The sequence below is a fragment of the Lissotriton vulgaris genome, chromosome 1_2 (assembly GCF_964263255.1).
Source record: "Lissotriton vulgaris chromosome 1_2, aLisVul1.2, whole genome shotgun sequence".
NCBI lineage: Eukaryota > Metazoa > Chordata > Amphibia > Caudata > Salamandridae > Lissotriton > Lissotriton vulgaris.
This window is the reverse complement of record NC_141686.1, coordinates 178,037,619-178,052,566: the sequence shown is the minus strand read 5'-3', so window position 1 is coordinate 178,052,566 and position 14,948 is coordinate 178,037,619. Positions and strand designations below refer to the sequence as shown.

The 14,948-nt window shown below is 43.7% G+C and overlaps 1 protein-coding gene across 1 annotated transcript in view; it reads left to right on the top strand.

Annotated features, from left to right (window-relative positions):
• The window catches only part of LOC147734826 (snaclec subunit B-like), a 102,163-nt gene extending 88,664 nt beyond the window's left edge, over nucleotides 1–13,499 (top strand). Inside the window, exon 7 of the mRNA XM_086953643.1 lies at nucleotides 13,391–13,499. Within this exon, the coding sequence (XP_086809769.1) occupies nucleotides 13,391–13,409 (19 nt within the window). The 3' untranslated portion in view covers nucleotides 13,410–13,499. The remainder of the gene's footprint in view (nucleotides 1–13,390) is intronic.
• Nucleotides 13,500–14,948: the final 1,449 nt, after the last annotated feature.

The following is a 14,948-nucleotide window of genomic DNA, read 5'->3' as shown; positions in this document are numbered from 1 at the left end:
GAACCACCGCTCTGCAAAGAGCTTCCGAGCGGAGGGAACGAGCTGGACGATAAAAAGTCAGTCTCCGCTGCAGATATCCCGCTCCTGATCCATGCAGAGCTTTATGCATCAGGGTCAAGGATTTAAACTGGATCCTCTTCCTAATGGGGAGCCAATGAAGCGACTGGAGCAACCCGGACGCTCAAGCTCGTCTCCCTAGGCCAAAGATCGCCCGGGCAGCAGAGTTCTGCACCACCTGAAGGCGCTGGACCAGATAATCAGGAAGGCCGAGAAAAAGAGCATTGGCATAATCTAGCCTCGAACCGACCAGAGCCTGCACTGTAATCCTCCTGTGCTCCTCAGATAACAAAGGCAAAAATTTGCGGAGCATTTTCAGTAATCCATAGCAGGTGCCGGCCAGGCCAAGGATGTGAGTTCGGAGCGACAACTGATTGTCTAGCTTGACGCCTAAATTTTTGGCCACCACTGAGGACTGTGCAGGAGGACTCATGTCGGACGGCCACCAATGCTGCCACTCCGGATCGGCAACGCAACCAAAAAATAAAATCTCGGACTTGCCTGAGTTGGCCCTCAGACCGTTCCGCTGGAACCAGTCGAAGACCAGCGCAAGGCAGTCCCGGATTCTCTCTCCCACAAACTCTTGATCTTTCCCGCATGTGAAGAGGAGTTGCGTGTCGTCGGCATAGGAGACGATCTGGGCCCCATACGCCTCCACCAAGGCCGCCAGAGGGGACATAAAGATGTTAAATAATGTGGGGCTCAACACAGAACCCTGTGGAACCCCAACTCCCAATGGCGGCATCTCGGCGGAGCTCTGGGAAACCCAGACCGTCTGGCGGCAGCCTTCCAGGAAAGAAGTAAACCACCTCAGCACCGTCCCCCTCAGGCCGATGTCATAAAGCCTAGTTAGAAGCGCCTTGTGGGGGACGGTGTCGAAAGCCGCCGAGAGATCTAACATGACCAGCATGGCCCTGCCGCCGGCATCCAGAGTCTCCCTGATGATCTCCGTCACCTCTACCAAAGCTGTTTCCGTACTAAAATTAGGTCGGAAGCCCGATTGAGATGGATGGAGCAGATTATTGGCTTCCAAAAAACTAGAGAGAGCGCCGTGAGCATGTTTTTCCGTAAGCTTCGCTAGTGCTGGTAACAGCGAGATAGGCCTGTAGTTCGCCAAGACTTCGGTGTCAAGGCCCGGTTTTTTTAGGAGGGGGATCACCAACGCTCTTTTCCAAGAGCTAGGGACCCGTCCCTCCCTCAGGGAGGCATTAAGGATAGGGTTGACCAAAGGGTTCACCACTGCCGCCATCCCGGCCAAAGATTTGGCAGGGCAGGGGTCAAGTGGCGAACCAGATTTAAGGTTGGCCAACAACGTAAAAGAGGCCTCGCTGGAAACAGTAGGGAAGTCGGACAGCACTGCCACCGAAGTCTGCGGCAGTCCAAAGTCCAGCCTCGCACCACTCCCTCCATCCGGTTCCTCCACGAAGGTGGACTGAATGGCCTTGATCTTATTTGTGAAGAAACCAGCGAGATCGCATGCCCAAGCATCCGCCGAAGCTGGAGGGGGCGGATGGGAGCTGGGGATCGTAAACTCCTTCACAATATTAAAGATCTCCTTACAGGAGTTCGCAGATGCCTCTATCCTCCTAGCCAGATAAACCCTCTTGGCACCGAGAATGTCCCGATGGTAAGCATAATTGCTACAGCCGAGTTGCTGATTTGGAGGAGTGCTCTATGACCTGGCAAAGGAGTCTTGTGTTGTCGTGAGACATGCGTGTTTTCAGATAGCCTACCTGTGTATTTCCAATCAGCTGTGGGAGCACTTTGTTTCATCTTGTGGCTAGGATTTTGGCATATATCTTGCAGTCTATGTTGATTAGTGAAATGGGGCGGTAGTTTTTGGGCCACTATGTGTCTTTGCCTTCCTTGGGTATGACAATTTTGTTGGCTTGTGACATAGATTCTGTTACCTTCCCCTCCCTTTTTTTATGACCGGAAGTAGCTGGTTTTGGAAGATTTCATAGAAGGGGGCTGTGTATCCATCTGGCCCTGGGGCTTTGTTGTCCTTCAGGGACCTAATAGCAAAAGTAATCTCATTGCTTTTTATGTCTTGGCCTAGTACCCTTGCTTCCTCTTTTGTTATCCTGGGTAGTTTAAGTCTGTCTAGGTAGGCCATACAGCCTTCCTGGTCCATAGTATTGTCTCTTTTGTAGAGCTCTTGGTAGAATTCCATGAACGTGCGTCGGATATCCTTGTGTCGGGTATGTGCGATGTTGTTTGCGTCTGTGATTGTTGAGATGCAGTGTTGTCTTTGTTTATGTTTAAGATATGATGCTAGGATTTTCCCTGCCTTGTTTGCCTCGCAGAGGTTGATTTGTTTGTATTTTCTTATCCATTGGCCTGCTCGTTCGCTGCGAATTCTATTGAGTCCATACTTTTTCTCTGTGAGCTCTACAAGCGTGTCAGTGTTTGAAGTGTCCCCGATATGTTTAATTTACAGTTGGTCCAGCTGTGCTTTTGCTTCTCTATCACGTCTGGCTTTGATCTCTATCAGCGCACCTCTGATTGTCACTTTAAGCACTTCCCACAGGCTTTTTGGGTCTATGTCTGGTTTGTCGTTGTCCTTGATGTAGTCCCTGATGTCATGCTCAATTCCAGTTTTATCCTCCTGTTTTGCCATGACTATGCTGTTGAACCTCCATCTGCGGGTTCTGTGTTTGTTGTGTCAACCTGTTAGTTCTAGATTGATGCATGAGTGGTCGGAGATTGTTCTTGTCGCAATTTCCGTGTGTTCTATCAGGTGCGTGTGCGAGCCTGAGATGATGATGTAGTCTATTCTACTATAGGAGTTGTGTGGGTTGGAGTAGAATGTGTAGTCCCTGGTGTCGGGTGTTGTAAACGCCACAGATCTTTCAGGTTGAATCTGTTACATATGTTCTTAAGAGTGTTGTGGGATGCGGGAGGCCGGGCTTGATTGTCTGTCTAGGGTGTGATCTAGTGCTAGGTTGAAGTTACCTGCCAGCACAGTCATGTCGTTCGATTGGTATGCCTCCAGTTTCCTCGATATCTCCTCCCAGTATGATGTGTCATCTGTGTTTGGTGCATATATGTTTTCTACTAGTAAGGTTTTTTCGCCTCTCTTCAGCTGAGTTATTAATAGTCTCCCTTCATCGTCATACTGTTCGTTCTCAATGGTTATTTTTGATTTTCTGTTTATCACAGTTATAACTCCTTGTTTCATGCTCACTGCTGGTGAGCAGGCTACCTGACCTATCCATCTCGCCCTAAGTTTAGTTGCGTCTTCCTTGGAGAGTTTGGTTTCCTGTAGCATGATAATATTACCTTTAGCCTTTGCCAGGTAGTCTAGTACCTTCTTTCTCTTAATCAGGTGGTTTAGACCTTTTAAGTTGAGGAAGACAATCTTTAGGTCTGCATGCAGGGCCGGGTTGTTATTCAGTGCCATGGCTTACAGTGTGTGGGCTTTGCTATCTCTTCCCTCGTGGGCTCTACATGGGTGTGGTGGCTGCAGCGGTTGGGCTCCTTTGGCTTTGCAGCGTGCGCCAGGGTAGCTGGTTGCGGTGGCAACTTCGACCTGGATGGTCTGCCAGAAAGTTTGGTGTGGGCATATGCAATGACGTTGACGAGACATACTGGGAAAATAGGACAGACAGTGCATACACGACAGACAAGACAACCCCTCCCCTCCTGCGCCCCCTCATACCCCTGCCCCACGAGATAAAACGTCGTACTGTAGACGTGCGACGGCAAGGTCCCTCCCGCCTCGCTACTTCCCCGGGATAATCTAGCGCGCTGTTTTCGTTCTAGTTTGCTCAGTCTAAGCTTTCGACATTTATGGACAAGTTTATCTGTTACGCTTATCTATGTAGCCGCTCTATTTAACTTAAACAAATAAAAATAAAGGACAGTTTTATGGTTGATCGAGCTGAACTTTTCTTCGCTGTGTGCCTGAAAATTTTCAAGTCATCCCAGTAGATGCCATGGTCTAGGGATCCAACCATTAGGGAAAAAGATACTTGAAACCTTCTATCAATAAGACACTTTTAAACCAGTAGAAGGTATGCCCGTGATTTCCATCTGTCAAAAGCACTTCAGAAACTATTATGGTCAGTGCAATTAAACGCAGCTGATCAATTCAAAATGATCAAGGCAGCTGCAATGTTACTATTAGCACAAGAAAGTAGTTCATCAAGGACAGTAATTGTGGCCATTCAGTATTTACACCAGCGAGTATGAGCAGTATGAAACTCTGTGTTTGTAGTTAGAAACCCTTGTAGCTAATCAGTAACAGTTAGCTCAAGAAGTTAGACTATGAATTCTAATTGGGAAATCAGCCTGCAATTCTCTAAAGAGTCCAGATCTAGTGATTTGATTTGGGAATCTAGATGCCTGAAGCAAGATTGAAAAGTTTAAGAATAGCTAATGACCAGGAGTGTTCCTGAAGGAGTAGTTCCCTATTAAATTTAGCATGAAGCACAGCAAAGGAGGAGCTGAATGCATACTCATTAACAATAAAGACTCAAAACAATCTTCATCACAGAGAGACTGTCCAGGAGAAGACGAAAGTCTCCTCTTTGGATGAGAGTAACTCAACCAATCTTGAATTCCTTGTCAAATAACTGCAATGTTGGCCTCAAACAAATTGCAAACAGATTGCACCTAACGTCTGAATTGGGTTTTTTCTGCCTCTATCTTGGATTTATTGAGCTCATAAATCACCCAAAAAAATACTTTAAATATATTTGGAACCTTAAAATTAAAGTAAAAAAAACTAAACAGTTGCCTCGCTCTCTTTCTGACAGCTTTGCGATGTTAAGTGTAGATCATTCTTTCTACAGGGCTAGAGAACAGTCAGAAAGCATCTTTCTGCTAAGTGAAGGGCCTGTTAAAGGGCAGCTAGATCAGTGGTAAACCACAGCTGTGAAGGTTGATAACACTTTTTAGAAAATACCTTCTTAAATGTAAATGTATCCAAAAATTGAATAATAAATCTCCCCCTTTTTATTTATGCAACATTCCAAATATTGTTTGAATGAATTTCAAATATTGAACCTTACCCCAATATATGCTCTTTACCTAAGTTTATAGGATTGCAGTTAGAATAGTAAATCTAACTACATTAATTTATGCACTTTCACCAATTTTATTTGGATTGGATCCAGAAAAATAAATATTGCCCACTAATTTATGCACTTTACACAGTGTTTGCAAGTCTGCAGATAGAATAGTAATGCAGCAGAGTACATGTCCATAAGTAAGACCCTGTTGATGTCTTAATATTTGCAGGATTAATATTAATATAGCATATTTCAGCACTTCATTTAACTTTACTTTAATTTGTAGTTATATGTTTATCTCCAGTGCTCTGGGTGCAAGGCAATTAATGCAAGGTAATACAAGTGGGTTCAATGTAGTGGGATTTTTTATATGCAGTTTCAGTTCTGGTTTTTCTACTAGTATCTTTCATAATATATAGATTTTTTTAAATATATTTTTATTACCAGTAAAACTAAAAATATATCACTGGCTGTATGACCTACCTAAACTTTCCTTTAATCTTATATGTACACATATTTAATAAAACTACTCAATCTAATTTATGCTGCAAGGTCAAATAGACATGTGTTAACATGTATATACTTTTTCAATCAAATAAAATGATTCCTTTAATTGATGAAGCCTGTAATTTAATTTGCTTATTATAAACGTACATAAACTTTATATGTATTTTATGGAACATTGATATTACCTAAATTTTCTAAATACAAAGGAAAATGTTCCACAGCGGATCAAACGACCAGCACCTCAAATTTCCAACGTCCCTTAAAGTATTCAGTCTTGTTGTGCTGACATCCTTCAGGACCTGCTGCGGTTTCGGTCCCACTAGAATTCCATATAGAAACTTTGGAGAAGAATGGAGGCAGCACCAAGCACGAAGTAAATCAACAGGACCAGAGTTGTATCAAAAAATATATTTTTATTTTTATTTTCGTATTTTCAAAGTGCACAGGACAGCCAACGCGTTTCGCTCCCCAACCATGGGAGCTTTGTCAGAGAAAAAGTACTGGATGGTTAGTCTTGCTGTAGCGCAATAAAGTTGACAAAGAAGCTGGCCAGTGTAATGATAAGAATGCTAGTGCAAAGTTTCCAATATTGGGAATAAAAGAGTCAACAAACGTCACGGGCCGTCATGTTGATCACGCCAGTTGCATGAAGGGTTATCTCTCAAATCGAATATTAATATTCAAGGTAGACTGGACGTGAAGCGACATATATGCAGTCCTTGATAAGCTGCTACCACATGTGCTCCAGAGCTTCGTCTTGTAACCACGGCCCGCGGCGGATTCAATCGAACGGCCCGGATTTACTTTGTGCTTGGTGCTGCCTCCATTCTTCTACATAGATTTTCAAAATAGTTATAGTTTTGTTCAGAGTTTAGTTAGTATTAATCAAAAAAATGTGTCATTATGTTTTTAAAATGTTCTATACTATATTTTGTAGTACTAGTTTTGGTTGTCTGTCATTATTTTTTTTATCACTACATTTATATAGTGGATATAGTTTTTCTTTACTATATGCTTTAATGTTGATAATTTGAATGTTGTTGTTATCATAGCCAATGTTTTAGCTATCGACATTTATACATAAACATTTTGCATCATTATGACTTTGTGCTTGATATTGTGACATACAATTGCAACTACATGCTAATCATCATTTGCCTTTTGAAACAGCAAACGTTGATCCCAGATTACTCCGTATCCTGGCTAAATGAGGCAAAAACAAATCATGACACATTTCAGACTTATTGGGCCTCATCAGTAATGTGTAGATTAAGGCCCAGCTGTTGAGATCTGCCAGAATAAAATAAAATATAAAGTGGTGAATGCATGAATTATTCAAAGACGCTGGTACATACATCATAACCCAAAAATGTACACTGGATTCAAAATTATCCATACATTGACATCTAACCACACCACCTACACTTTACTGCTGAAATTACTAAAACTTCTGAAATCACTTATGATCATTAAAACAATCAATGTATGCAAAATACTATAAAGTGCCAACATTCTGAGCACAAGTTTGAATTGATTTGGCATTCTCAATGAGGGGCATCTTGAGTCCTATCTATAATGACCTATGGTGCTATCTCGGACATACCTCCCACGCGTAGGACATCTTACTAAGAAAGAAAAGGGTGGAAACAGGATTTAATCCCAGTCACTGGTATTTAGTCTTGACCACACTACAGTCCATATTTTTGCTTTTCACACTGTCTTTCTACTACCAGCTACATGAAAATTCAGATTTTTTTCCCTACTTCTAAAGGAACAGTTCGGCTACAACTGTTGAACCATGTCCCCTCGGACTGGCAGCTCAAGTAATCCCAGACTAGCAGACTAGTTACCTTTTTGAGATAGCCTCATCAGTGAGAAGAAGCTTGTTTCTTAGTCAAATTGACCTAGAGGACTTGGGTTTGGGCATACCGGTCATGCGTAGAGCATGACACTGAAAGTACACAAAGGTGATAGGTGGAGTGCTTGAATTAACTATATAAATATATTGCAATGGACATCTACACCCTGCTTTCCAATTGTAATCAGCCATCAATATTTCCCAAATGTACTCTCAACTATATTGGTTTAATCTGCAGTTTGCAGCATTATTGTTAAAGATTTAGCAACAGTTACATATGAACATACCTCATGTTAAATCGTATCTCATTTGCGGTTGACCTTCTTCCCCTACTCTATGCAATTGGAACTCATCATAACCTTGCAATATTTCTGTGGAATATTTTGCCATAAGCAGCCCAAAAATATTCTGGGTATTGTGACTGCAAAACATGAGCAGTCCGGAGGTCAGCTCCATAAAATGTGCAATTCAAATTAGTAAGCGCATTACATATTCTTTTTCCCATTGACACACAAATCTGCAGAGTGTGTATCTGCAAATTTTATAATATATCTTTCAAAAGATGCACATTGATCATATTTATGAAATGTTATAGTAACAACCAACATTTCGGTCTCCAAGCAAAAACAAGCGAGGACAACTATGAGAGATTGTTTTGCTGTATCAAATAGCAATAGGTTATTGGTAGACAGTAACAAGAAATCTCTTCTGTGTCAGGGATTATTGAAATTTACAGGTACATTATGAAAAGTTAAGAGCAGACAAATGGTTCAGTTTATTTACAGTTCCATTAAGAAATATGTGTAGAGGCTAGTGAATCTTATGATGAGATTTTGCCTGTTAACAACCCTTACATAGCAAATTAAAGGCACACATCGGTTTTCTCACTCTCTCTGGCTACTTCATGGTGTTAGTCTACAATTTTAGTAAGCCTGTAGAACTTCAATAGATTATTTGAGAAATATGTTATGTTATGTTATACTTTATTTTTATAGCGCACGGCTACTCCAACGGAGTGTCCCGGTGCTTTGTTTTGGCAGCTCAGACAAGGGAAACATAACAGAAGAAAGATTTTCCAGACCAACACAGTAACATAACTAAAGAGTAAAAAGCCAGGTTTTTCGATTTTTTCTAAAAGACAACAGATTCGAAGTGCTTCGTAGAGCCAGTGGCAAGGTATTCCAAAGCTGGGGTGCCCTCACACTAAAGGAGAGCCCCCCCCCGCTCCCCCACACGGGCCTTCCTGACCCGGGGGACCACCGCAAGAGACAGAGACTCCGAACGAAGAGCTCTAGTTGGACGATAAAAGACAAGCCTGCGCTGAAGGTATTTTGCTCCCGAGCCTTATGGGCCTGCGTCAGTGTCTTAAAACCTATCCGCTTCCAGATAGGCAGCCAGTGAAGTGACTGTAGCAGGCCGGACACTCTGTCTCGCCTGCGGAGGCCAAAAATGGCACGCGCCGCCGAATTCTGCACAACCTGAAGCCGCTGCACAAGATAATCTGGGAGACCCAAGTAGAGAGTGTTGGCATAATCTAATCTTGAGCCAATCAGAGCTTGCACCGTGATCTTCCTATGCCCTTCAGTGAGCAAAGGGAGGAACTTACGCAGCATCTTTAAGATTCCGAAACAAGTGCCCGAGAGGCCCAGAATCTGAGATTTCATTGTCAGATTGTTATCGATCTTAACACCCAGGTTTTTTGCCACCTGGGATGCCTGAGCTGGAGGAAACATATCGTTCGGCCACCATGCCTGCCAATCCGGGTCTGAGGTACAGCCAAAGAACAGCAGCTCCGAGTTGTCGGAGTTGTATTTAAGGCTGTTCTGCCGAAACCAATTAAAGACCGCGCCGAGACAGTCCCGAATGCTCTCTCCATCGAAGTCCTCCCCTTTCCTGCACGTGAAGAGAAGCTGGGTGTCATCGGCATAGGAAACGATCTGGGCCCCAAAAGACTCCGCCAGTGCCGCCAGAGGGGTCATAAAGATGTTAAAAAGAGTCAGGCTCAACACAGAGCCCTGCGGAACTCCGACTCCCAAAGGCGGCATCTTGGCCGAGCTAGGGGGGACCCAGACCGTTTGTCGACGGCCCGCTAGAAAAGATGTAAACCAGCTGAACACCGTCCCCCTCAGACCGATGTTATAAAGTCTGGCGAGGAGCCCCTCATGGGGGACAGTGTCGAAAGCCGCCAACAGATCGAGCATGACAAGCATGGCTCTACCTCCAGAGTCCAGTACCTCCCTGATGGCCTCAGACACTTCTAAGAGCGCAGTCTCAGTGCTCACATTGGGCCGAAAGCCAGATTGTGAAGGGTGCAGCAAATTATTCGTCTCCAGAAAAGCAGAGAGTACACTGTGTACATGCTTTTCCGTGATTTTAGCTAACGCAGGCAGAAGCGAGATAGGCCTATAATTAGCCAACACCTCGGAGTCAGAGCCCGGCTTTTTGAGGTGGGGGATCACCATGGCCTGCTTCCATGCCTGTGGGACCAACCCCTCCCTAAAGGAGCGGTTCAAGAGTGGATTGACCAACGGGTTGACCACCTCCGCCATCCTTGCCAAGAATTTGGCTGGACAAGGGTCTAGCGGTGACCCAGATTTAAGGTTGGTCAAGAGTTCCAGACAGGAGGCAAGGGAGATGGGCGGGAAGACACACAAAGCCGGATCCCGTCACCACTGCTGTGCTGAACTTACACTGGCCTCCCCTGAAAGGAATCCTGGATCAGCCTAATCTTGTCTGTAAAAAATTTTGCAAGGTCACAGGCCCATGACTCAGAGGGAGCACTTTGAGAAGGGTTAGATCTAGGAGTTATGAACTCCCTCACAACAGTGAAAATCTCCTTACAGGAGTTAGAGGCTGCCTCAATCCTCCTAGATAAATACTCCTTTTTCTCGCTGAGAATATCACGATGATAGGACTTAATAGCAGTCCTGTACGCAAGTTTGGCCATCAGATCATACTGGAAACGCCAGGCCCTCTCCGCCACCTTACACTGGCGGTGGGAGGCAAGCAATGCATCCGTAAACCACGGAGCCGAGACCCGCTTAGAGGCGGCCCTAGACGCCAACACAGGGGCAAGGTCGTTCAACCTATCGGTCAACCACAACTGTAAGGAGTCTACGTCCTGCTCCAGGTCACCTGAAAGGGGACATGGATGGTCCAGAAAGGCCTGAGCTAGCATCTCAGGAGTCACACGATGGAGTGCTCTGGAAACAGGTCCCTGTGTTCTAGGCTCAATGTTGGACAGTTTCTCCCTGCCCCATATGCAGAACCTGGCAAGCCTGTGGTCGGACCAGAGCACCGGGACTGGCTCTATGTCCTCAAGTGTGACTGTGGAAAAGACATGATCCAGAGTGTGACCCTTGTCGTTTGTGGGGCCAGAAAGAAAAGGCACCAGACCAAGGGGGGCCGTGATGTCAAATAGCTTATTCACATCTGGATCCATGGCCTCGTCCATATGGAAATTAAAATCTCCCGCCAACACACAGTGCTCCACTCTCAACGCCAGGCCCGCCACAACTGCATGAAGATCCTCAAAGAAAGATCCCGTTGGACCAGGGGGTCTATATGCCAGCAACCCTGTAAGGGCTTGATGGGAAGCCAGAGTGATAGAGAAAGCCAAAAACTCAGAACCAATAATGGTTTTGGTCGGGATGATAGAGCAAGCAGCCTGTTTGTTCACAACAAGAGCCACCCCCCCCTCCTCTCCCCTTCAGCCTGTCTTTACGAAAGATGTTATAGTCAGGTGGAATAGCTGCCAAGATGTCCGGATTGGAAGAATCACCCAACCACGTTTCTGTTAACATTAAACAAAGTGAGTGTTTGCCGACAGACCTGGTGTTAAGAAGTAGGCAGCGATGTTTCGTTCTAACCTCTTCTTTCTGTAATGAAAGAACCGGAGCATAGGTAGGTGTCCAGCCACAGCCCAAACATCGCATCTTACCGCTACAACGAGCGGGAAAAACACTACCACAGGCGGCTGAGACCTTATGTAAGGAGCGAAGTTCCAATGAGGAATAGTGAATCATCCTCCAGCCAGCTGCGGAGGACCCAGAGAAAGCTGACCCGGCCGCCGCTCCATCGCCTCCGGGACGCTGACGAGCGCAGACGGGCAGGACTCTGGCAAGACTCAGGCAAAGCGAGGGCGACCCCGCTACGCGATACCGCTACGCTGTGAGGACAGGTTTAAAAAGGGCCTTTTAGGTGAAGAAGATACCGCCCCACGAGGATGCTCAATATGGCGCTACCAAAACGTCAGTGACCTTCCCAAGATGGCGCCCACGAAGTATGCACTGCAGAACCCCTCCAGCCCCAGAACCGGGCCCGCTAAAGCAGCGGTGCAGAACAATTACAGTGCAGGTAAGGGGGCAATTCCGAATTAAAATCATGGGCTAAGAAAAACAAACAAACCAAAATACAAAAACGGGCATTTTAAAAGCGAGCGCGCTGACCAAGTCGCGCTTAAGCAGGAGTGAATGCAATGCTGAGCTGCCCCAAGGTAAACGATCCCAAATCCCAAATATTACATCTTATGTATGCAGTTTCCTAACCATTAACCAATTCAATTTGCCAGATTATAGGCTGAAGAAGCAACTTCCTTCTACCAAACTCTTGGTATCCACCTTCCCTCCAAGGAGGAGAGCCATTCAGGCCCTCTGCCATCAGAATAGGAGATCAGTATCATAAATCACCTACATTAAGAGGGGACTGGGCATTAAGTATAGTAGAGCACTGGCTAATGGAGACTTAAGTGTACACAAGGCCTCAACTCAAGTCTAAATGAGACAAATGGGGCCGAATTTAGAGTTTCATAGACATGGTACTTTGTCATAAGGACAACAGAGTATCCTGTTCGCCAAACCCTTGGTCAGCCCACCTCATTTTGTGATGGAAAGACATTAAGTATTCAATCAATGGAGTCCCTGTAGGCTCCTTTGACAGAATACTTCCTCAAATGTCCTGATGGAGTAGGCCTTTCAGAGGTTGGACATTACACTGCTCCCCCTGCTTAGAGTAGAATGTGCAGTGTATTAATTTCCTGTTAGCCACCACCAGTAAAAACCTGGCAGTGAGGGATAGGAAAAAATAAGGAACCTCCACCCTGGTCGAACATTTTTAGAATATGAGGGTCACCAGATTTGGGTTTTTCAGAAACAATCTCCTGCTTTGAGGGTTTATTTCAGAAAATCATAACATTATTTACATACAGGGAAATATGATTGTCCTTCCTTTCAATGTAGTGAGAGAAGAGGTGGGTCTGCAATTATTTTTAAAATTGACAGATGGGAGTAGTCCTCCGACGCCCTGAGGGACTGTACCCTATTTGCCAAGCTATAAATCAACCCCTTATTGAAATGTTATTGAATGCAGCATGAGTGAAAACTGTTACACTGAAAACGTTTGTACTGTTCTGCTGCTGCACCCTTTCTCTGCCTTTGAGTTGAAGGCCTGTGAGTTACTCCAATACAATGCACTGGGCTTCTGCTACCCTTTGAAAACCAGATAGCTAATGTGAAGGAGATACAGAAAAATCTGAATGGTATTTGTTGAGCCTTTCTCTATGAAACAACCTTGTAGAATGTACATTTTCCTTGCCTGGAAATGGGCTTCTATATGGCATGTACACCTATATCTCACAAAACAAAGCACAAGTAAGATGAGTGGTAAATTTGATATTTCACTTTAGTAAGGGGCGTGCAGATTTAGCTTTGGAGAGGTGAAAGATAGTGAATCAATACAAAGGGAGTAGTAAAGCCATCAAAAACTGCTGATTGCTTAGTTGCATGTGAAATACTATCTGTTCTGGGCCAATATTGCTCTGGGAAAAGGAGAGACCCTGTAAAAGCTTCAGTATATATTTTGGCATTGGAAGTTCAGCATTTCATTGATTAGCCACAAACTTGTTATTCATCCCGCTACTTCCACCCTGATTTTTCTTCTTTTTTTCTTCATTTAGATTTTGTGGCACCCAGTGAAGTAAAGAAAGACCAAGATGGAAGCATGAACTGTTGCACAAGAACAGAAAAATTTAATCTGTTTCTGATACAAATAAAATGCCTCACCAATATGACTGTCCAGTGTTTTTTATAAATGTACTTCCATCATAGTTTACATGCATGTTATTTCACGGGAGGTGAAGGATAATTATGTGATGGTAACAGGCACATATGATGATTACAGTAGCCTGGACCAGATGGAATATGTGAAGCCATAGATACGATTTATCATGGGAGATTTGAATGTTCTGCTCTTACCTGTTTGTGGGTCAATTTGAATAATCAGACCTGCCAAAGACCGGACACTTTGCTGGTGAGTTCTGCTTGCCTACAACACCTCATGAGGTATGTAATACACAACCCACATACCTGGATGCCAAGAATAAGTCCAACCAAAGCTTAAACATTCCATGGTCTGTGTCAATTGCCAATGTGCTACTCTACGCTTAGCGACAGTGCATGATATACTGTTTGTATCAACTAAGACTGAGATTCATGACCATGAGGTATGTTTTGAACTACAGTGTATGGAAATGTATAACATCTGTCCCTGTATTCAGGTGCATTTCCCCTTTGTTTTTCCATAAAGGATAATCAAGATCACTCCTAAAAGGTAGTGGTAGGCACTACTGAAATATATTAAAAACTATCTTACCTGTCGCGCGTTGCTGCGATCTCAGAAAAAAGGAAATTTAAGGAAACTTGTTATAACATTCAATTTACATTGTGTCATGTTTATTGAAACGTATTCATTTTAATATGGAAAACATTTTAAAGTGTTGTTTTAATTCTGTTTATTTATTCGAGTTCTTGTGGATACACAGTATTTTTTGTTCTTCCGTCTGGTGCGTACACAAATAAATCAGAAGGTTTTCTGACGCGTGAGCTGGCCACATACAGTTGTCCATGTGAGAAGCACGGATTCTCCAAATGTAGTCCACACACTTGCAGCGATTGTCCTTTGTTGATGGTCATTGCAAAAGTGAGTCGCACCGTAAACTGTAAACGTTCAGTATTGAAAAGATTATGAGGGTCCTGGGGGGCCGAGTTTTAACACATTTTTCTTTTTATTTATTTTTTTACCACAAACCTTCGCGGGAGTGTACTCTCAACAACTTTTAACAATTTTTTTTTCTTTTTTCTTTTTTGCCAGAAACCTTCACGGGAGTCTACTCAACAACTTCCCAAAGTTTCATGGCGATCGGATGAATGGTGTTGTAATGCATAAAGGACAAACAGACATACTTTCGTTTTTATATATATAGATTTAGAATGAACATAAATGGGCTATTATAACTGCTAATAAAAATGTGCAGGTTTGCCAGAATTATCATGAGGTGTTCAATTCCAGGCCCTGTTAGCTTTATAGAGGAGAAGAGTGGGAAGATATTTTAATATTATTTTACGTTTTGTATACATTTATTTACAATTTGATACATTTAATTGGTTAATTAAATGTATAAATATGTAAATTATTTAATGATTCCATTATAATTAATATTTATTAAAATGTTCTCT